This window comes from Hypanus sabinus, chromosome 5 (genome assembly GCF_030144855.1).
Source record: "Hypanus sabinus isolate sHypSab1 chromosome 5, sHypSab1.hap1, whole genome shotgun sequence".
NCBI lineage: Eukaryota > Metazoa > Chordata > Chondrichthyes > Myliobatiformes > Dasyatidae > Hypanus > Hypanus sabinus.
The window spans coordinates 6,347,501-6,372,314 of NC_082710.1; the positions used below are offsets into that span (position 1 = coordinate 6,347,501).

The 24,814-nt window shown below is 42.1% G+C and overlaps 1 protein-coding gene across 1 annotated transcript in view; it reads right to left on the reverse strand.

Moving 5' to 3' along the window:
• Window positions 1–24,814, reverse strand: part of adgrv1 (adhesion G protein-coupled receptor V1) — a 539,532-nt gene that overhangs the window by 213,595 nt on the left and 301,123 nt on the right. The window contains exons 66-72 of the mRNA XM_059969328.1: window positions 21,023–21,224; window positions 19,888–20,107; window positions 10,632–10,871; window positions 9,395–9,544; window positions 4,902–5,369; window positions 2,867–3,010; window positions 802–973 (exon numbers count right to left, since the gene is read on the reverse strand). Of these exons, the coding sequence (XP_059825311.1) occupies window positions 802–973; window positions 2,867–3,010; window positions 4,902–5,369; window positions 9,395–9,544; window positions 10,632–10,871; window positions 19,888–20,107; window positions 21,023–21,224 (1,596 nt within the window). The remainder of the gene's footprint in view (window positions 1–801; window positions 974–2,866; window positions 3,011–4,901; window positions 5,370–9,394; window positions 9,545–10,631; window positions 10,872–19,887; window positions 20,108–21,022; window positions 21,225–24,814) is intronic.

Here is a 24,814-nt window from a genome sequence, read left to right on the forward strand (position 1 = left end):
AATAATGCATTTAAAGTGAAGAACAGTGTCCATTCTGCAAAAAGGTCAAAATCACAGATAGCGTACTGATCTCCTAGGTCACTGCAAGATAAATGATGGCACTGTTGAAACACAGCAATATGCCACGGACAACTTATAACTGTGTTTCTTGTATTTACTATTAATGTCCACAAGAAAATGAATCTCAGGGTTGTATATACAGTACTGTGAAAAAATCTTAGGCACATAAATATAGCTAGGGTGCCAGTGACTTTTGTACGGTACATAGTAATTTTATGCATTGTACTGTACTACTGTTGTAAAAAAAAACAAATTTCATGACATGTGAGTCATGATAAACCTGATTCTGACATGGGTCTTTATTGTGGACTGAGAGTGGAAGGGGGCAGGAAGAGGGAAATCAAGTTTGGGAAAAGGGGAAGGGAGACGAGAGAGTGGGAAGCACCAGAGAGATGTTCTGTAATGATCAATAAACCAATTATTTGGAATCAAATGACCTTGCCTGGTGTCTCAGGGCTGGGTGTGTCTGGACCTGGCACTCCTTCTCTACCACCTGTTCCTCACCCCTCCCATGGTGCTCTATCCTCACCATTCCCAACATCCTTTTCTTCTGCCAGATCTACAAACTTGCTCTTCGCTCCACGTTGACAAATACAGTACTGTGCAGAAGTCTTAGGCACCCTGCCTATATATATACACCTAAGACTTTTTTGTGCAGTACTGTATTTAGATTGATAATAAATTTACTTGAACTTTGAACTACAGAACTAAGTTTTGTAAACTGTGACCAATTGCACTTACCAAAACCCGGTTTGACGGAGCCAGGTATGAATCCAGCAGGGACCGTGCCTTCAGGATAGCCACCTCTCCATTCTACCACAATGAACCCATACACACCATCCCGTGATATCACAGCCCAACAGCTGCCAGCAGAAACATCCGAGACTCGAAGTACCAAAGATTCAAAGCCAACCTAAAATCAGTAATTGCTGTAGCATTAGGCAGTGGTACAAATATTACAATAGTCAAAATACAGTTATTAATAACCTGAATGAGTCAGTCAAAACTGGAATGAAACCCAGAAAAAAGATGGAAACACTCAGATGGTCACTCAGCATCTATGAAAAATGGGCTAAGCAGTTATTGCGACCCAAGACAGCTCGGGGAGCCAGAGTTCAGAGTTCAGTTCTGGCGTCATCTGTAAGAAAGCTTGTAAATTCTTCCCATGAGCATGTGGGTTTCCTCTGAGTGTTCCAGGATATTTTGTGCTGCATCGGATCCAGACTGAAAATTATTCCATTCTCCTTTGCACTTGTGTACAGGAAATCACATTAAAAAATTTTATATCTTGAATTTATGGTAAGAAGAAAGAGTTATACAGGGGATCTGAGGTGTAAGTTTTTTTTAAACTCGGAGTGTGGGTGACATCTGGAATTCAATGCTAGAGAAGATAAGGAGACAGATACAATTACTGTATTTCAGAGTCATTAGACTGTATTAGAGAGTCATTTAAAACAGAGATGGAAGCGGGTAAAATGAATTTGATGCGCAAACCGATCAGCATGAGTATGATGGGCCAAAGGGCTCATTTCTGTGCTGTACACCAGGTGCTGCCTGGAACTTGCAGCATATCCAATGCCCCTTTTTAATTTGCATAAAGCAAGCAATAATGATTGTGTGGCTCGGCACAGCTCAAACGCCATTTAGGAATTTGCTGATGATACAACCATTGTTGGCAGAATTTCAGATGGTGACGAGATGGCATACAGGAGTGAGGTATATCAGCTAGGTGAGTGGTGTCTCAATCGCAACTTTGCACTCACCATCAGTAAGACCAAACAACTGATTGTGGACTTAAAAAGGGGGAAGATGAGGGAAACCACACCAGTCCTCAAGGAGGAATCAGAAGTGGAAAGAGTGAGCAATTTCAAGTTCCTAGGTGTCAATATCTTTGAGGATCTGACCTGGATCCAACATACTAATTGCAGCTACAAAGAAGGCATGACAGTGGCCATATTTCATGAGGAGTTTGAGGAGATTTGGTATGTCATCAAAGGCATTTGCAAATTTCTACAGATGTGCCACGGAGAGCAGTCGAACTGGCTGCATCACTATCTGGAATGGGCAGGGTGATGGAGGGGCATGACTGCACAGGATCAAAAATAAACCACAGAGTGTTGTAAACTTAGTTAGCTCCATCATGGGCTCTAGCCTCCATAGTATCCAAGACAACTTCAAGGAGCGAAGCCTCAGAAAAATGCATCTATCATTAAGGACCCCCCATCACCCAGGTCATGCCTTGTTCTCATTGTTAACATCAGGGAAGAGGTACAGGAGCCTGAAGACACACACTCAATGATTCAAGAACAGCTTCTCCCCCTCTGCCATCTGATTTCTAAATGGATGTTGAACCCAAGAACAAACACAAGGAAATCTGCAGATGCTGGAAATTCAAACAACACACACAAAATGTTGGTGGAACACAGCAGACCAGGCAGCATCTATAGGGAGAAGCACTGTTGACGTTTTGGGCCGAGACTCTTCTTCAGGACCATGAAATAACTGTTTAATGTATACACATATATACTTACTGTAATTCACCTTTTTTTACTATTATTATGCATTGCATTGGCCTGCTGCTGCAAAGTCAACAAATTTCAAGACATATTCAGATTCAGTTTATTGTCATTTAAAAACCACAAGACATATGCTGGTGATATTAAACCTGATTCTGATTGTTTTCATTACAATTTGCTACTTATATTCAAAAGTAAAAGTTTCAAAAAGTATCATAATGGTACATATTAGAGCCCGAGCATTAGACAATGGTACAGTTACAGTATGTCTTTATTGAAAGAAAAATTACCTCTGAATTGGCTGCTTCTTCCGACACAAAAACCTTGGCCGAGTCTATCCCAATTAACAGCTTGGGAGGAATAGAAGTATTTCCCCTCAAAAGACTCACGTTTAGCAATTTCACTGAAATGTCAGAAACCTTCCTAATGAAAGTCTACAAAAAGAAGTCAAAATGCAAAAGCAGTATTAGTCAGTAATCACTTTCAACCTTCAAACAAAATTGCCACATCATGGTGATCCTAGATGAAAATCACAGTGGAGAAGCATCTCATCTTGTGATTAGAAGTCTGAATTTTCTGGTTCGAACTATTGCATCCATTGTTCATATTACAGGATGAACTTTCAGACAGAACCATCAAAGTTTCCCACCAGATTAAATGATTTTCATTCTATGATAAATAATAATTATACAAGGTATCAGCCATGATGGAATGGCAGAGTAGACTCGATGGGCTGAATGGCCTAATTCTGCTCCTATGCCTTATGGTTTTATGGTGATTCTGATTCTGAGAACTACCAGTGCTTAAACCCACTTGGATTCCAGATATTCTGTGTATTCTCTTTAGTAAAATGCTTAGTACTGATTGTTCAGTTTGCCTCCAGCTTAGGTATGACCACCAAGAATCAACATGATCAAAGGTCAACTTTATTTGCCATATACATTTACATGCATCAGGATGTTGCTCTGGGCATGACATGCAACAAAAAAAAAACGGCACTCAACAATTATAAAGGATAAAGGATTACACCAAAAAGAGAATTAGAGGTTAAAGTACAGACATGGAATAAAATGTACGTAATTAGATAAATATGGGTGCCACAGTACCGTTGTGGTTAGCATGATGCTATTACATCTCAGGCTGTCAGAGTTCAGAGTACAATTCCAAGGTCAAGTGTAAGGAGTCTGTACCCCCTCGCCATAGAATGTGTGGATTTTCTCCTGGTGCTCTGGTTTCCTCCCACAGTTCAAAGATGTACTGGTTAGTAGGTTAATTGGTCATTGTAAATTGTCCTGTGATTAGGCCAGGGTTAAACCAGAAGTTGCTGGGTATCATGCTTGAAGGGCCTATTCTATATATCTCAATCAATTGTATACCAGCATGTATTTACAATGTAAACAGCTTTATAAACAATGTTTACAGTGTAACGTAGTGACTGAGATAATAGATGGAGGGGGTGAGCGGTAATTAGAAAGTTTGGTCAGATTAACTGCCAGGGGAAGAAGCTTTTATGATGGTATGGATTTTGTTTTAATAGCCCTATAGTGTTTCCTGAAAGGAAGCTTTTGAAAAGTACAGTTTTCTGTGGGGGGGGGGGGGGGCGGGGCGGGAGTAGAGTCCATAACACCTTTCCTGCCTGCTTCTTTGCCTCGGAGAGGCTGCTGATTTGTGTCACTTCCCTCCCCTCGGAGAGGCCGCTGCTTCATGAAACTGCCCTCAGAGAGGCCACTTGTTTGAGTCACTGCCCTTTGAGGGGCTGCTGGGTATTGATGCTCTTGGAGATACTATTGAAATTCTAGGATTTCTGGAATGGACTGGAGTTCACATCGGCCTCTTTCGATTCTGGTGTTCTTGTGCTCTCGCCCATTCTTCCTTGTTGCCGATTGGCGGGCTGGGTCTCTGGGGTTTAATTTTCCTGTTGCTGTTTTCCCAGGTGAGAGATCTATTAGTTTTTGTGCAAGGGAGGGGTTTCCAGTTTGTGACTTTTTGTTTCTTTTTCTTTTCATGCGGGGGGGGGGGGGGGTGTATTAAAACTAGAGGCTATTGATGTCTTTCTTTCAACTACTTCCATGGTTTTCTGAATTTCATGGCTATCTGGAGAAGACAAATCTCAGAGTTTTTTCTGCACATGGATAATAAAATGAACCTTTGAACCTTTTACATAGCCAAGTCCTGCAGTGATGGTAGACTGCAGCCAATGAACTTCCAGCTGATCTGACAGCTTTCATGTATTGTGGGAGGATGCAACACCAAACCAGGCCGTGAAGATGCTCTGACTATTAAATCAATAGATCAAGGATGTTGTCGTTAAGCTATTGTACCTACCTGACCTGAGATTGGCACTTTAGTAACAGCAAAGCTGGCACCATCTCTGACCACCACAGTTCCCAACAATCGGTCCGGTGGAAATTCTTGCCCATGGAACAAGAGCTCGTATTCTACACTCACATCTTCAAAGGTCCCACTGTGTCTTGTGATGTTTATCTGAATGTAGCGATTCAAATCATTTCCAACAATTACAGCTTGCCGATCCGGGTAAACGGCAAACAAGCCATAGGGGTCGTCGTTCGCTGGTACCATAAATCTTGTTTGGTCCTTGTCTTCATTTATGTCTGCACCTCCTTCCACAGAAGTCAGTCTAATGATATAAATTTCATCTACTTCTGGAACATCATCAGCTAACAGCTGAACACTTATCTCTGCATTTTGTTGCAGTTCTAGGATAGTAACCGAACCATTGATTGTTAAAAAGTCTCCTGTCATATCAGCATCACTCCACAGCTGCCAGTTTACCTGAAATTCGGATACAAGATAATTAAGAACAAAATCACTGAGCTTTTCTTTAAGCAACACACACAAAATGCTGGAAGAACTCAGCAGGCCAGGCAGCAACTGTGCAACAGAGTATAGTCAACGTTTCAGGCCAAGACCCTTCAGCAGGAGCCTTTCTTTAACTTACATGCTTAAAATAAATACTGCTTTGAAGAACAAATAAAGCTCTTCAAATATTCAAAGAAATGCTCCCTCTATTTTTTTTTCATCAGGGCTATAAAGGAAGGTGGGAAGAAGTCGGAATAAGAAGGTGGGGGGAGGTGAGATGGGGAGACCAGGTTGGGCTGTGGGAGGATGAAGTAAGAAGCTGGGAGGTGATAGGTGGAAAAAGGGCTAATGAAGCAGGAATCTGAGAGGAGAGGAGAGTAGACCAAGGGAGAAAGGGAAGGAAGAGGGGATGGGGAGGTGATGAGAAGAGAAGCGTTAAGAGGGAAGACAGAATAAGGAGTGGATAGAGAGAGAAGGGGTGCGTGGTAAAATTACAAGTATTTCTGATTACAAACAAGAGAAAATCTGCAAATACTGGAAATCCAAGCCACACATACAAAATGCTGGAGGAACTCAGGAGGCCAGGCAGCATCTACAGTAAAGAGTAAACTGTCAATGTTTCAGCCTGAAACTTCAACTGGTTACACTTCTCCATAGATCCAGCCTGGCCTGCTGAGGTCCTCCAGCATTTTGTGAGTGTTGTAAGGATTTCTGGTTGTTCACCGTTAATTCTGTGGCTCAAACATATCATCCAAAGGAACATAATCTTAAAATTAATACTTCACCGGTCCTGCCAAGAAGCACATCTTCACACAAAGGATAATAAAAATCTGAAACTTCTCCTCAAAAAAATTCAATATACCATCTTAGTCAAATGTTTGCTTGGTGCTGCCCTCCAGTGGTTGCTCTGTGGAAGAACATGGTGGGCCAGGACAACTTACCATCAATTCTACAGTCATGACAGTTAGGGACTTGGGCTATATATTTCATTTTTTGGTGACTATATGTTTTTCTGAAATGGTAACCAGATGTGCTTTGCTATGTGTAGTGTGCTGTTGGTAATGTATTGTGTACCTTGACCTCGAAGGATTGCTGTTTGGCCATATTCATGTATGGTTGAGTGATAATTAAGCTTGAACTTGAAACCATTTGCCAATTATCCTGGGCAGAACACCGAATTGTGCGTGCTTATCTTCAACGTAAGTAGCTAATATCCCTGCACTATTGATCACACTAATACAAGTAAGGGGAAATAAAAGATGAGCAGTGATTCAGAATATTTGCACTTCAACCCAAACCTCTGTTAGTTTTCAGCTGTTGCTCTTTTGGACTGGTCAAAGTAAAGAAGAGAATGATTACAATTTATATTGTAGTGTAGACATTGATAGGCCACGTCGGAACAAACTGAAACATCTCACGCGTTATTAAAAATTGGTCCTCACCAGGAGGCCATTCAGAGCTGATCTACCTGAGCATGGATTTATAGAGGCTTTACATTCTCAGTTGATGCGATTGCCAGTAAAACTACGTTTCTATGACAAAATGGTGGCTACAGGAAGACTTAATTAAATAACAGACTAGGTCCCGATGACAGAGTAAAGTGATTATCCACAGGTCTATCAGTAAATCCAGTTTTCGATTACAACAAGGAGTGCACACTGTAATTAATGAACCTTCTGAATCCTGGATGTCATCACTGTTATATCCATTGTCTCTAATTCCAGGCTTTGTCTCTGTTTCCCTGCCACTACATCAGAACAATCCACATCCTTATTTACTCCTTACTAGCCCTCACTACTCTTTCCTCAACAACATGCATGCTATAATTCTCCCATTCATTGATAAAGGTCATGCACGCATGTACATAATATAATTAACAAACCTATCCCCTAGATAATATCAATTATCAATACAACCTACCTTGAAAAATAAAATAAGAGAAAACAACGTTCAACATTAGTTTTTGTATATACACTGTATTTAATTTTATTATTGGCAAAATTGAGCTCTGAACTCCATAATATAGTTTAACAATGTGCATGTTATAGCAGATTCACGGAGTATTGTTACCAACTTCATTCAGAATTATTTCACTCTTTTATTTTGCTTCAGATTAGTGCATGATCCATGGATTTTTGGTGATGTTACAGTTAACTGGATTATAGCTCCATCATCTCTGAATGAATTCACAGCAGTGAGCGGGACTGTTTACCTGCATGACAGTCACCGGCCACCGTTCCGGAGTAAGGAATGTGCAAAACTAAATGTAAAGGCAAGAGATCATCAATAAATCACATGTGTACGTTCACTTGTATCACCTGGGACATATTTCTCACTGTTGCCATCAGGTAGAAGGTATAGGGGCCTTAGGACTCACACCACCAGGTCCAAGAACACCTATTACTTCTCAACCATCAGGCTCTTTATCAAAAGAGGCAAACTAGGAGGCAAAGTGGTTAATATGGCACTAAACGGCGACTCCTTGGCTTACATCTTCAGAAGCAGCTCTATTTCCATCTTTAATATTTTTATTTTTCCTTTCAAGCTTCTTTTGAAAACCGTGACGTGGAGTTACACGCTGTCTTCGGATCTTTGCGGGAACCAGACACGTTCTTGGTGCTTCAGGACTGGCTATTGTTCGGCATGCCAAGGGCTCAGCCTGAGAGTCCAGGGCTCTGGAGACGGGCGGATTGAGGGTCGATGTCATGGCAGGGAACCCGTGTGTCTTTGGGGAAGTCAGAAAATCTACTGCCATATACCCGAAGACCCGAGATATTTGCGATCTTCAGGCACGGAGCTCAAAAAAAGCGATGTAACGGACTTTTAACATCGTAAACCAGCGAGTTGTTGTTATGTCTCCCCTCTCACTGGGAAAACCGAGACATCTCCTTCTCTCTTACTAGGGGGAGAGAGAACTTGTGGTATGTCGAATGCCGGGTCAAACACGAAGTCTTTGGGGTAACTGCAAGCTGAGTCTTTGCTGTTGCTTTGCTCACGCTGAGTGCTCGGAGGCGGTTGCCGATGCTTTTTTTGCCGGTGGGGAGGGGGATCGTTGCTCGCTGCCGTTTACATGCGGGAGGGAGGGGAGCTGGGGGAGACTTTGGAGATCTCATGTTTAACTGTTGTTCACTCTTTGGGGCACTTCTCTGTTTTCGTGGATCTTTGTGAAGAAAAAGCATCTCAGGATGTATATTTTATACATTTCTCTAACGTTAAATTGGACCTTTGAACTACATTCATTCTATTTCTTCTTGTTATTTCATGCTCTCGTTATTTACTGCTATTTATCTATATTTGCATTTGCGCCGTTTGTTGTTCATTGATCCTGTTTACAGTTATTGTTCTATAGATTTGCTGAGCATGCCCACGTGTAAAAGAATCTCACTGTTGTACATGGTGACATGCATGTACAGTGATAATATATTTTAGTTTGAACTTTTGAACTCTACTGTCATATTGCTTCCACCTCTGAATGGCCAAGTTCAAAGTCTGAAGTAGATTTATCATCAAAGTATGTGTATGTCACTATATACAAGCCTGAGACAGTAGCAATGAGAGGAGAGCATAGTCTATGTGGTGGGTCCTTGATGATGGATGCTACTTCCTTGTAGCCATGCTCCTTGTAGATGTGCTCAATGGTGGGGAGGACTTTTCCTGTGATGCAGTGGGCTGTATCTACTACTTTTTGCATTCTTGGAAATTGTTTCTTCCATATCAGGCCATGATACAACCAGTTAGGATACTTGGCATTAAATATATATAAAGATTTAATATAGAAATTTAAATTTTAATAGAAAATTTAGTATAGAAATTTCATCTACATGTAGAAGCTTGTCAAAGTATTAAATGATGTGCCGAATCTGTGCAAACTTTTAAGGAAGTAGAGGCACTGCTATGTCTTTCTTGTAATGGGACTTATGTGCTGGAACACATTTCTATGGTTTGCAAAATAGTTTCTATATCTTATGAAAAATCTCGAGCAAATGAAAAGATATTACCTTTACATCTCCCATTGTTCCTTTAATTCTTGTAATAAAGAATGAAATATTTAACAGTTCTTCTTGATTAGATGGTTCCAAGTAAGTCTTCATATATAAAGAATCCTCAATAAATTGGACTATTCCATTGGGATTTCCAAACTTCTGTACCTAAAGGAGTATAAAAAGCACAAGTTCCACAGGCAGGAACAATGCAGACAGCAACACATGACATTTAGCTAGGAAGGGCTAGGAGGGTTTGTCTCACTTTCAGTGGAGATCATATGCTGCACATTATTGCTTCAGTTTCTGTCGGTAAGGCAGATCAACACACACAAACTGCTGAAGGGACTCGGCAGGTCAGGCAGTATCTATGGAAAGGAATAAACAGTCAAGGCTTTGGGCTGAGATCCTTCATCAGGACTGGGAAGGAAGGGGGAAGAAGGTGGTAGAGGGAAGGAGGACAAGCAGGAAAGTGATAGGTGAAGCCAGGTGAGTGGGGAAGGTGGGGTGAAGTGACAGGTGGAAAAGGCAAAGGACTGAAAAAGAAGAAGTCTGAAAGGAGAGGAGAGTGGACCATCAGAGAAAGGGAAGGAGGAGAGACACCGAGGGAAGTGACAGGCAAGCGAGGAGAAAAGGTAAGAGGGGAACTAGAATAGGGAAGGGGAGGTGGAAATAACTAGCAGAAAGAGAAGTCATGCCATCAGTTTGCGGGCTACCCGGAGGGTATATGAGATGTTGCTCCTTCAACTTGAGAGGTGCCTCGTTGTTGCAGAAGAGGAAGCTGTGCTTTGCAAGACAGATACAAGTGTCTGAATGTCAGCTGAAAAGCCTAAGTCACACTGTCAATAGTGTCCCTGACTCCATTTCCCAATTTCTGAAATAACTTGAAGTAATTGTAATTGTGTTAAAATGTTCTAAATTACTTTTTGCTGCATTCTCCTACTCAAACCACCCATCTGGCAATTACAATCATCCCACGGTCAAAGTCACTTAGATCACATTTTTCCTCATTCTGCTGTCTGGTCTGAACAACAATTGAACTTCTAGAACACGCCTGCATGCTTTTATGCATTGAGTTGCTGCCATATGATCGGTTAATTAGATATTTGTATTAATGAGCAGGTGCTCCTAATAAAGTAGCCATTGTATCAAACGCCAACTCAAAGGAATAATCAAAGGATTTCACAGTTCAAAGTACAGCATCACAAATAATGGAATGTTGAAATAATAGTACTACATTGCCAAAGTCGCTTACTGTCAGCAGCACGGTCCCTGCATTTCGGTCGATTTCAGCATCACCCATGTCCAGGGTAAGTTGGATGATGAAGGTCTCCTGAAGCTCAATTTCTCCATGTGGTAGGATGTTCAGTTCAATGATTCGGTTCCCAATCTCTCCATCTCTGAAATAGAACGTTCCATTCACAGGATCACCTATGTCTGTGTTGGATGCTGGTAAGATCGTTTCTGAGTTGGGACCCAAAATGTTCCATTTTATCTAAGAAAAAAAATTATCCACTCTTTACAGGGTTGTAGAAGCGAGCAGGCAGAGAGCAGCTTTGCAGAAAATCCTTCAGATATTCCAAATTCTGACAAGCTGGCACTCGGTGGAGTTCAACAGAATGGGGGGGGGGGGCGGGGGTGGAATCATTGAATATTGAAAAGTGGATGTGGAGAAGAAGTTTGGGAATTCTAGAACCCAATGGCAGAGCCTTAAAATACAAGGGCATTCCTTTAGAATGGAGATGAGGAATTTCTGTAGTCAGAAAGTGGTGAATCTGTGGAATTCTTTGCCACAGATGGCAGTGGAGGCAAACCACTGGGTATATTTAAAGTGCAGGCTGATAGGTTGTTGATTAGTCAGGGCATCAAATGTTACAGACAGAAAGCAGGAGAATGGACTTGAGAAAGATAATAGATCAGCCAAAATGGAATGGTGAATTAGGCTCGAGAGGGCATATGACCTAATTCTGTTCCTATGCCTTATGGTCTCATAGAGACCAGCAGCTAACATTTTGATATTTTTGGAAGCATAATACTCCAAAAATGAATTTCAACAACCAAAACAACAGTAACATGAAAATATGAAATACCCGTTCATGAGCAAGGCCCTTTGCCAGATGCATGAAGAAGTGAAATTAATGTTTTGCACAGAATCTTTTGGATCATTTTGGTAGGTCGAATATGATGGCAGAATAAAGTATTACAGATAATGGCAGTGTGGAGGATCAGAGAGATCTTGGGTCCGAGTCCATAGGACACTCAAAGCTGCTGCGCAGGTTGACTCTGTGGTTAAGAAAGCATACGGTGCATCGGGCTCCTAAACTCAATCCCGTCATCAAATGTGGAATTGAATTTAGGAGCCGAGAGGTAATGTTGCAGCTATATAGGGCACTGGTCAGACCCCACTTGGAGTACTGTGCTCAGTTCTGGTCACCTCACTACAGGAAGGATGTGGAAACCATAGAAAGGGTGCAGAGGAGATTTACAAGGATGTTGCCTGGATTGGGGAGCATGCCTTATGAGAACCTTATAGGTTGAGTGAACTTGGCCCTTTTTCCTTGGAACAACGGAGGACGAGAGGTGACCTGATAGAGGTGTATAGGATGATGAGAGGCATTGATCGTTGGATAATCAGAGGCCTTTTCCCAGGGCTGGAATGGCTAGCACAAGGGGGCACAGTTTTAAGGTGCTTGGAAGTTGTTATAGAGGAGATGTCAGAGGTAAGTTTTTTTATGCAGAGAGTGGTGACTTCGTGGAATGGGCTGCCAGTGACAGTGGTGGAGGCAGATATGATAGGGTCTTTTAACAGTCTCTTGGACAGGTACATGGAGCTCAGTAAAATAGAGGGCTATGGATAACCCTAAGTAATTTCTAAGGTAAGGACATGTTTGGTACAGCTTTGTGGGCCGAAGGGCCTGTACTGTGCTGTAGGTTTTCTATGTTTCTAAGTACCCTTCACACACCAGGACATGCAAATCAACATGGACGCACGGAGTTCGGCATGGTAATGTAGCTGATACTGTGCTGAGGTTTGATTCCCAGCACTATCAATAAGGAATTTGTATGTTCTCCCTGTGACTGCTGGGTTTCTGCTGGGTGCTCCAGCTTCCTCCCACAGTCCAAAGACCTATGGTTAGGTTTAGGGTTAGTGTGTAGTGGGCATGCTATATGGGCACTGGAAGCGTGGTAACACCTGTGGGTTACCCCCATTGAAATCCTCACTGATTCAATTTGATCCAAAGAATGTATTTCACTGCATGTTTTGATGTACATGTAATAAATAAAACTAATCTAAACTTTAAATTGTAGTTCTAATTCATATTAAACACTGTTGCAAACATTCCAATAATTTAAAATATTGTGGATTAGAACTTTTCTCCTTTGGCTTTGCACCAAAACTGAATTAAGTTTTGAATTGCTGAGTTTTGATAATCTTTGATAAATCACTAACATTGTGCATCTTTCAGTAAGCAAAAGTGATCTCCCACGGAACCACTTGGTTGCATTCATTAGTACTTACTGATTGGTTTGTTTCATGAAATATTCTGAACATAGGATTCATTAAATAACATTCATAACAATATTTTATTTTTACTGGTCCAGATCTGGTTTAAACTAATGGTACAGTCATAATGACAAGCTATAAAGCATGAGAAACCAGGAGTATTGTAAAGTAGGAACATTCGATATATGTACAGTCCTGATTATAATACATGGAGCGGAATTTGGCTACTCGGCCCATTGAGCCTGCTCTGCACAACATCATCGAGAAATAATGACCTCTCCTAGTCACCTTTCAACCTGCACCCAGCTCCTGGCAGTGCACATCTCATACAACTTTCATGGTCTAAGAACAGTCAAGGAAGCTCACCACCACCTCTACTTTCTGAGGGGGCTGACAAGAGCTGGGCTATGCATATCCAATACTCATGACTCTCTGGAAAGTTGCAGTCGGGAGCATCCTAACACTCTGCATCACGGTTTGGTATGGAAACTGCACCGACTGTGGTGGGAGAGAAGGCTCTGTAACGGGTAGTTAAAACAGCCCAACACATCACCGGCACCAGCCTATCCACCATCGAGGACATACACACGAAAGAGAGCTGGGAAAAGGCCAGTACCATCATGAAGGATCCCACCTACCCTGCTCATAGACCGTTTGCCCCACTCTCATCAGGGCGGAGGCTATGTAGCGTCCACACCAGGACCACCAGACTCAAAAAACAGTTACTTTCCCCAAACAGTAAGGCTGATCAACACCTCCACACACTAACTCCATCACTACTTTATAATTTTATGTCATTCACTTTATATAATCTTTTTGTTATTTTTTAATTACTGTGTTCTTTATCTTTTGTGTATTTCATTAGCCTTTATACTTGTGTACAGGAAATGACATCAAGCAATGTTGAATTGAATTGAATTAATGGTGGGTGTGGGGAAGAAGAGAGAATGATGGGGGTGAGTTCTTTATTAAGTTGGCTGCTTTCCTAAGGCAGTGGGAAGCGTACAGGGAGACAATGCAGGGGATGCTGATGTGCCTGAAGGGCTGGGCCTGGCTCACAGGGCCAAGTGGCCTACTCCTGCCCCATGTTACTGTATATGTTTCAATCGCCTTGGCAGGAGGCAAAGAGCACATAGTATATTCCACCTGCCGCTTCTTTGCCCATTCTCCTATTCTGTCCAAGTCCTTCTCCAGACTCCCTGCTTCCTCAATACTATTTGCCCCTCCATCTACCTTTGTATCGTCTGCAAACTTGACCACAAAGCCATCAATTCCATCATCCAAATCATTAACGTGTAACATAAAAAGAAGTGGTCCCAATACCAACCCTTGTGGAACACCACTAGTCACCAGCAGCCAAACAGAATAGGCCCCTTTTATTCCCACTCTTTGCCTCCTACCAGCCAGCCAATATTCTATCCATGCTAGTATCAACCCTGTAATAACATTGGCTCTTATTTTGTTAAGTAGCCCCATGTGTGGCACCTTGTCAAACGCCCTTTGAAAATCGAAGTAAACAATATTTTTGTTAGCATTCTACAAATTCCCTCTCTTGGGAACCAATACGAACCTGATTTTCCCAATCAAATTTCCCATCCGATTCCTAAATGGACTTTGAAGCTTTGGACACTACTTCACTTTTTTAATATACAGTATTTCTGTTTTTGCACATTTTTAAAAAATCTATTCAATTTACCTAATTCATTTACTTGTTTATTATTGTTTTATTTTATTTATTATAACTTTTTTCTCTCTCTGCTAGATTATGTATTGCATTGAACTGCTGCTGCTAAGTTAACAAATTTCACATCACATGCTGTTAATAATGATCCTGATTCTGATTCTGATCTACTTGCATATTGAATTCCTCCATAGCTATTGTACATGCCTTTTCTATTTTCTATTGAAATTTATCCCACATCCTGCCTACTCCCTGTATAAAACTCCCATCTATGTCTTTTTACCCTTGCAGTTTCTTCACTCTACCCACATGGATTCTATATCTTCTGATCCTATGTCATCTCTTTATAAGGATTTGGCCATAAGACTATGATATAGGAGCAGAATTAGGCCATTTGGTCCATCTAGTCTGCTCTGCCATTCCATCATGGCTGATCCAATTTTCCACTCGGCCCAAATCTCCTGCTTTTTCCCCATATCCATTCTTTTTGTACAGGTCATACTTTCCTCAGAAGAGATCCCAATGACCCAGAAACCTGAAACTCTGCTCCCCGCTGTCAGGATCTGCAAAGCAAACGGCATTATGAAGGACCCCATGCACCCCTCATACAAACTCTTCTCCCTCCTGCCGTCTAGCAAAGGGCACCGAAGAATTCAGGCTCTCACGACCAGACTATGTAACAGTTTCTTCCCCCAAGCCATCAGACTCCTCAATACCCAGAGTCTGGACTGACACCTTACTGCCCTATTGTCTTGTTTATTATTTATTGTAATGCCTGCACTGTTTTGTGCACTTTATGCAGACCTGGGTAGGTCTGTAGTCTAGTGTAGTTTTTTTCTGTGTTGTTTTTTTATGTAGTACAGTCTAGTTTTTGTACTGTGTCATGTAACACCATGGTCCTGAAAAAACATTGTCTCATTTTTACTATGTATTGTACATAGCAGTTATGGTCGAAATGACAATAAAAGTGACTTGACTTGACTTGATTTGATAAGATTGTTGAGTCTCTCAAAAGCAGAGGTGGAGGTGTATGCCTCATGATCAACTCCTCTTGGTACACAAATGTACCAACCTACTCACCAAACCTGGAATATCTTGCAATTACAGTTACATCCATTTTCTCTGCCGCAGGAGATCTCTGCAATCATTTTGATTGCGGTATACATTCCACCTCAGTCCAATGTCAAACAGGGTCTAGATGATCTAAACAATGGGATCAACATGCATGAAACAGCACACCGTGACAACTTCACCATCATTTTGGGAGACTTTAACCAGGCCGGCTGAAAAAGTCACTAAATAATTATCATCAATAAATCAATAATAGTACCAGAGGAAACAACACGCTGGACCACTGTAATACCCCCGTTAAGAATGCCTACCGTGCTATTTCATGCCCTCACTTCGGAAAGTCTGATCACCTGGTTGTACTCCTACTGCCTGAGTATAGGCAGAGACTGAAGTCTACAGCACCAGTAGTGAAGACCAAAAAGATACAGACAAGGGAAGCACAGGAGTGCTTACAGCACTGCTTTGAATCAATGGACTGGACTGCATTCATCTTTAAATCTGTATAAGTATGCTGAAGTTGTTACCAACTTCATTAAAACCTGTGTGGATGAGTGTGTGCCAATGAAAACTTGCTGGAATTTCCCAAAGCAAAAGCCATAGATGAACCAGGAGGTTTGTTGTCCACTGAGGGCTAGATCCGTGCCAGTTAAGTTTGGTGACCCAGGTCTATACAAGAAAACCAGGTGTGACTTGCAGAGGGCTATTTCAAGAGCAAAGAAACAATTCCAAGCGAGGTTGGTGACACTGGATACACATCAACTCTGGCAGGGTTTGCAGGACATTACTTCCTACAAAGTGAAACCCAATAGCATGAATGGCAGCAATGCTTCACTACCAGATGAATTCAACGTCTCCCATGGCCACTTTGAATCAGAATCAGAATCAGGTTTATTATCACCGGCCTGTGATGTGAAATTTGTTAACTTAGCAGCAGCAGTTCAATGCAATACATAATCTAGCAGAGAAAAAATAATAATAAATAAAAATAATAATGAATAAACAAGTAAATCAATTACATACATTGAATAGATTTTTAAAAAGTGCAAAATCACAAATACGATATATTAAAAAAGAAGTGAGGTAGTGTCCAAAGATTCAATGTCCATTTAGGAATCGGATGGCAGAGGGGATGAAGCTGTTCCTGAATTGCTAAGCGTGTGCCTTCAGGCTTCTGCGTCTCCCACCTGATAGTAACAGTGAGAAAAGGGCATGCCCTCTGTGCTGGAGGTCATTAATAGTGGATGCTGCCTTTCTGAGACACCGCTCCCTAAAGATGTCCTGGATACTTTGTAGGCTAGTGCCCAAGATGGAGCTGACTAGATTTACAATCTCCTGCAGCTTTTTTCCATCCTGTGCAGAAGCCCCTCCCCCCCAGACCAGACAGTGATGCAGCCTGACAGAATGCTCTCCATGGTACAACTATAGAAGCTTTTGAGTGTATTTGTTGACTTGCCAAATCTCTTCAAACTCCTTAATAAAGTATAGCCACTGTCTTGCCTTCGTTATAACTACATCGATATGTTGGGACCAGGTTAGATCCTCAGAGATCTTGACACCCAGGAACTTGAAGCTGCTCACTCTCTTCACTTCTGATCCCTCTATGAGGTTTGGTATGTGTTCCTTCGTCTTACCCTTCCTGAAGTCCACAATCAGCTCTTTCATCTTACTGACATTACCAGGTTGTTGCTGCAGCATCACTCCACTTGTTGGCATATCTCACTCCTGCGCGCCCTCTCGTCACCAGCTGAGATTCTAACAACAATGCTTGTATCATCAACAAATTTATAGATGGTATTTGAGCTAGGCCTAGTCACACAGTCATGGGTATATAGAGAGTAGAGCAATGGGTTAAGCAAACACACCTGAGGTGCACCAGTGTTGATCATCAGCAAGGAGGAGATATTATCACCAATCAGCACAGATTTTGGTCTTCTGGTTAGGAAGTCGAGGATCCAATTGCAGAGGGAGGTACAAAGGCCCAGGTTCTGCAACTTCTCAATCAGGATTGTGGGAATGATGGTGTTATATGCTGAGCTATAGTCATGAACAGCATCCTGACATAGGTGTTTGTGTTGTCCAGGTGGGCTAAAGCCATGCGGAGAGCCATTGAGAATGCAACTGCTGTTGACCTATTGTGACGATAGGAAAATTGCAATGGGCCCAGGTCCTTTCTGAGGCAGGAGTTCAGTCTAGTCTGACCAACCTCTCAAAGCATTTCATCACTGTCGATGTGAGTGCTACCGGGCGATAGTCATTAAGGGCAGTTAGTTACATTGACTCAGGCCTAGGGGGCCGGCGTCGGGCAGCCCACATTATTCTTCTTAGGCACTGGTATAACTGTTGCCAAAAGAAGAATTTAACTACATCTGTGTAGATCCCTGCTGCACCTGGTGGCCCTGACTCTTTCTTGGAGACCGATGTTAGGCTTTCTTTAAGGAGGGTAAACCCTCATAAGGTGGCAGCCCTGATGAAGTACCTGGCAAGGCTCTGAAAAGTTGTGCGAACCAACAGGCCGGAGTATTCAAAAACAATTTCAGCCTCTCAATGCTACAGTTGGAAGTTCCTACCTGCTTCAAAAAGGCAACAATTATCAGTGCCTAAGAAGATTAACGTGAGCTGCCTTAATGACTATCACCCGGTAGCGCTCACATTGATAGTGCTGAAATGCTTTGAGAGGTTGGTCATGACTGGAATGAACTCCTGCCTCAGCAAGGACCTGGACCTACCACAACTTGCCTATCACCACAATAGGTCTGTGACAGACGCAATCTCAGTGGTCTTCACACAGCCTTAGATTACCTAGACAATATAAACACCTATGTCAGGATTCTGTTTATTGACTATAGCTCAGTGTTTAGTGCCATTATTTCCACAGTTCTAATCAATAAGCTACAGAGCCTGGGCCTCTGTACCTCCCTCTGCAATTGGATCTTTGACTTCTTAACCAGAAGACCACAGTCTGTGCAGATTGGTGATAACATATCCTCCTCGCTGACGACCAACACTGGCGCAGCACTGGGGTGTGTGCTTAGCCCACTGCTCTACTCTCTGTATACACATGACTGTGTGGCTGGGTATAGCTCAAATAATATCTATAAATTTGCTGATGATACAACCATTGTTGGAGATGGAGATGAGAGGGCATACAGGAGCGAGATATACCAGCTAGTTGAACGGTATCACAGCAACACCTTGCACTCAATGTCAGTAAAACCAAAGAACTCATTGAATACTTCAGGAAGAGTAAGATGAGTGGACACAAACCAATCCTCAAAGAGGGATCAGAAGTGGAGAGAGTGAGGAATTTCAAGCTCCCGGGTGTCAAGATCTCTAAGTACCTAACCTGGTCCCAGCATATCGATAGCTATAAAAGAAGGCAAGATAGTGGCTTTATTTTGTTAAAGAGTTTTACGAGATTCCATTTGTCACCTGAAACACTTAAAAACATCTATAATATACTATGGAAAGAGGGTAGCAAAGTGAGTTATTAGGATGTTGCCCAAGACAAAAGATCTCATTTATGAAAAACCAGATAAACCAGATCCATTTTACCACAGAAGTTTGATTTCACGACTTAAGAGAAGATCGGATAAGTACGTGGAAGGAGGGGTGTGGAGGGCTAAGGTCCAGATGCGGGTCAATGAGACAAGGCAGATTAATAGTTCAGCATGGACTAGATGGGCTGCAGAGTCTGTTCCTGTGCTGTGGAGCTCTATGACTCTGATTTTCTGTTCCTTATGTTGGAATGTAAACAACATTGCCTGAATGGTTGGTGGAGGCAACACTCAAGAAACCTCTGGACAAGCACTGAATTTCCCAGTCACAGAAGGTAATTGACAAAGTGTTGGTAAATGGGGTTGGTCTACGTAGATGCCTAATGGTCAGCAAATACACAGCAGACTGAAGGGTCTACCTGCATGATATAGCACAAAACCTTTTCCAAAGAAGATAACTTTTCTCCCCCAGTATCCGAGCCATTGCACATCCTGGAACCAAACCAATTTACTAGTTAGTTATCAAAAATAGTTATTTGGAATGGCACGATAGCATAGTGATTAGCACAACACATTATAGTACCAGTGACTCGGGTTCAATTCTCACTGCCATCTGTAAGGAGTTTGTATGTTCTTCCCGAGACCACTTGGGTTTCCTCTGAGTGCTCTAGTTTCAAAAGGTGTACTAGATCAGATCAAAGGTGTGGAAGGGCCTGTTCTGCACTGTATCTCAACGAATGAATAAACAATTATACTATACTTGCACATCTCCAGTATGTCCTCCAATCCTTTCCAGCACTAGCGTTAGTATCTGCGGTGTATCGGGATTAGGGACGACCAGTTTGGTCAGATTTCGGAACCGAATGAGTCCGCCGATGGAGTCACTTTTGCGGATGGTTACTGTGGTGGTGAGGTGGGTTCCAAGCACAGCTCCTTGTTTTGCTGCAATCAGTTGGATCTCAAACTGCTCATCAAATTCACTGCAAGGAACAAAACAGCAAGTGTCAGCCTTTCTAACACTTCAAAATTACACAGTAAATTTAAATATTATGTAAAAAAAAGTCTAACTCTGCTATTGGCAGACCCAAGCTCAGCTGTGAAAGTGGAGGATTAGGCATGGGGCCAGCAACCCCATTCCATAAAAACCCAGAGCTGCAGAAATGACAACAGAAGCTCCAGGGACCCCAACCCTGGGAGAGGAAGGCATCTTCTTCTAGAAGAGGTATGAAGTCATGAGGTGAAAGTGGAAGCCACAGGGCCAATCAACCTTCTACTGGCCCAGGACAGAGGACTCTGGCGAGCTGCTTTGGGTGGTCAATGCCCCAGTCGGGATGATGGGCTTAAGAAGAGAAGACAGAAAAAAGGAAAAGAACAACAATGCACAGTTGATCAAAAGAAATGTTAAGACTTGATGTCAGTTTGATTTACAAAATACAGAGGATGAATCACACAGGGGATTAATCTTTGTATGAGTAAATACTGTGAGAGTGCTACACACTACCTTAAATTAATTACCAATCAACACTAGACAATCTTCAGCGAAAGGAGGATGAGAGATGACTTGATAATCTAATCAACCATTCTAGTTAGTCCCCCTCCCCAACACTCCCCTCCACCTATCACCTCAAGCACTTTAAACCACCATTTATAAAGCTGATTATACATTGTAAATACATGCTGGTATTTATACACATTTTATTCCATATGCGAACTTTATTTTTGGGTGATTCTTTGTAATTGTTGAATGTTCTGTTTTTGGTGCTTGTCATAGCCCGGACAAAGCACCACAGGAACTTCCTAACAGATGTAAATATATCTGGTGGACACATAGCTTGTAACTCAAGTCAAGATTCAAATACTAAAGCTTTGATACTTTAGTGCATGTTTTTCTTTACCTTTCTAAGTCATCGATTATGGTTACGTTTATGAAGCTCTGATTCTGTCCGTGGTAGAATACAATTGTCCCATTTGGAAGAATGTAGTCAACTCCATTGGGGAAAGCTGTGATTGCACGGGATACAAAGTCTGCTGTGACAAATCCATAAGTCCCCATTTTCCTAACCAAAGGTATTCCAAGTATCCCAATGTCTTCTTCAACTGTACAAATAAATCGTGAAACAGTTAACCTTTAAGCGTCATGTGAAACTGAAGCTCTATGCAATTGTAACTGGTATCAAAATATGTATGGTTTTGCACATATAACAAGATTTAATGAACATTATATTTCATTGGAATGAAGAACAGGATAATTTGAAGATCAAACCCATAGATCCATACAAAGCGTAGTCTGCAAAGCACAGTGGTGTAGTGTTTAGTATAACACTCTACAGCACCAGCGACCTAGGTTTGATCCTGCTGCTTTCTGTATGGATTTTCTGTGTTCCCCCAGGTGCACTAGTTTCCTCACACATTCCAAAGATGTACGAGTTTGAGGTTTGTAAGTTGTGGGCCTCGTATTGCATAAAAATGTTAGGCTGCATATAAAACTTCATTTCTTAGACATTCTCTGCAAAGTTTTATGTGATGGCAACTATGAAAATAAAGGCTGTATTTTCCCAAAGTGTCTTAATAAGAGCAGGACTTGTATTGACATCAGAAATGTAAGATTTACAATGTTTTAATACGTTTGTAAATATCAGCTGACACCAATTTGAATACTAATAACAAAGTCAAATGGTGGGGTAAAGCTCTCACATCATTGAGTACATCTTCATGAAGTGCTGTCACAGTAAAGCAGCATCCCTTAGCAAGGACCCCAACCTTCTAGTCCGTGCTCTCGTCTGGCTGCTGCCATCAGGAAGAAGCTACAGGAGCCTCAGGACCCACAGCACCAGGTTCAGGAACAGTTAGTAACCCACAACCATCAGGCTCCTGAACAAAAGGGGATAACTTTACACTACTTCACTCATCCCGACACTGAACTGTTCCAGTGTTCCTATGGACTCACATTCAAGGATTCTTTATCTTGTTCTCGATACTTATTGCTTACCTATTCATTGTTATAATTATTTTTTTTCTTTTTCTATTTTCACAGTTTGTTGTCTTTTGCATATTGGTTATTTCCATCCTGTTGGGTGCGGTTTTTCATTGATTTTATTGTGTTTCTTGTATACATTGTGAATGCCCACAAGAAAATTAATCTCTGGGTTCTATATGGTGACATGCATGTACTTTGATAATAAATTTTACTTTGAACTTTGAGGTATATAACCACATATTTGATTATTCCCTGTATTCTCTATGTTTTCTCTTTGCTGGTTGATTTACAAAAATAATGTGGCAGATTTGTGGAAATGTTTTGAGGTTTGCTCTCTGATTTTATCCTCTAACCTGGCTACTTCCCAACTTGAGTTGAGGGAATATTATGTGACTTGTCCACAGCTTCCGTTCAGTGCACAAGTCCACCTATCGAGCAACTTGTTGATGGGATTGTCCTGCAGTAGTTGATGTTGTTAGTATCTAGCAGTAACTTGCAATCGTAAAAAAGACTTAAATAGTGAAGTAATACACCTTTGATCGAGGCGGGAGTGGCTGTTGGATCTGAGCATGCCGTTAAGATTAAAGACTATCTCCCATCAATAATCAATCTCTTGATTCTTACCAATAGCACAGATTTCCTGTGTTACGAATGTACCACAGCTCTGAGGGGCCGAAGGGTGTGGGGTAGCCCCCTCCTTTGTGAGAATCACAAGATCACTATTGAGTCAGTTCAGGAGACCCAAGAATTGAGAGAAAGACATGCAGAATCCACAAAGAGTTGGAATGTGTCCTGGCCTCCGAAAGGCGGACCCATTGATACCAGCTATTGTCTCTTGGAGACGGACTTGTGTATTGCATCCTGTACGATGCATCCAAGCCCCCAGGCAATGAACTGAGGGGGAGGTCGGTGGAGGGATTGCATCATCTCAACCTGATTGACATCTGAGACCCTGTGAGTCAGGATAAAAGAGGGTCTGTGGGAACAGCCCCTCAGACGCACCAGAAGAAACGCTAGCGATCCCATATTAGCAAAAGCCGGTGGGAGGGCCACGTGCGTCCGTTTCCATTTGCCCCGGAATCGGTGTGCCTTTACCACGGAAGAACGGTTTTCAGCTAACAATGGGGAAATCAACTCCCAACGACTCTCGAAGGATTGACATCATAAAAGGAATGGGCAAGTTTTAACCCGTCTTTCTCTCCAACCAAAGAGCTGCAGCTTGAATGAACTAAAGTGACTTTTATGTTTCCATCGGTCAATACATTATCCCCTAGACAACGATAGAGCTATTTCTTAATGATTATTATTATACCCGCGCTTTTAGATTTAGTATTGATGACGTATATTATCCGTGTGTTTGCATTGATATTATTTTTGTGTATTTTTATCAATACTGCTAAAAATAGTACCATCAGACTTCAACGGATCTCTCTATCTTTGCTGGTAAGTGACCCAGTTACGGGGTACTTAACAATTGGGGTTCTCGTCTTGGGATTTCACACCAAATTGGGAGGACAGTGAATCGGGCTTGTAAGTCCAAACTTGGATCTGGTTACGCGGGTAGCCAGACGGGAAACCAGCAAAGATGGACGTGGGTGAATTTATAGAAAACCCGACTCTGGAGGCGCTAGAGGCGGCCACCAAATCAGACGATAAATTTGGCGGAGGGGGGGGGGTTAGAGCTGAGAAGGAGAAAGAAAGGGCTGAGAGAGAAAGGGAGCATGCGCTCCAGCTAAAGAAGTTAGAGGTGAAATGGGAGCAGGAAAGAGCTGAGAAACAAAGAGAGCACAAAATTCAGTTAAAACAGCTGGAAGCAGCTGAAAAAGAGAAGGAAAGGACCGAGAAGGAGAGGGAGGCAGAGAAACAGAGGAAACATGACTTGGAGATGGAGAAGTTACGGCAAGAGCCACAAGTTCTGGGGTCAGACCAAGAGGAGCGGTTCAATGTTAGTCGAGAGTTGAGGTTAGTACCTCCGTTCGAGGAGACGGATGTTGATAGTTATTTCTTGCTTTTTGAAAAGGTGTCAGTGAATCAGAAGTGGCCCAGAGGTCAGTGGGTGGCTCTGTTACAAAGTGTGTTAAAAGGGAAGGCACAGCGGGCATATATGGCGTTGGCCATGGAGGAGGGAGGAGAGTTATGACAAAGTAAAGGCGGCCATTCTCCAGAGTTATGAGTTAGTACCTGAAGTGTATAGACAAAAGTTCTGAAATTTAAAGAAAGGGTGGAATCAGACATATACCGAGTTTGCCTATGAAAAGGGTGTGCTCTTGGACCGTTGGTGCACAGCAGAGATAGTGGATGAGGATTTTTGGCATCTCAGGGAGTTCATTCTGATTGAGGAATTTAAAGGTTGTGTTTCGGAGGATATCCAGATGTATTTGAATGAGAAGCCAAATAAGTCCATCTCAGAATTTGCTAGGTTCGCAGATGAATATGCCCTAACCCACAAGACAAAGTTTTCCTTGAATAAAAGTTCCCAGAGAGACCGTGGGAACGATTGAGAAAGCCCGCCAGCTGAGGCAGAGGTCCCACTGGGAGCTAGTGGTAAGATTAAGAGGGAAAGGCAAGACGGCCAGAGTTTTCTGGGCTTGACCTGTTTTAATTGTGGAAAGGGGGGGCATATTGCATCTAGGTGCTTTGCTCCGAGGAAGGAGACAGGAAAAGGGAAAGCTGCAGTCCCTATCGGATGTGCCGTGGTAATCAGTAAATC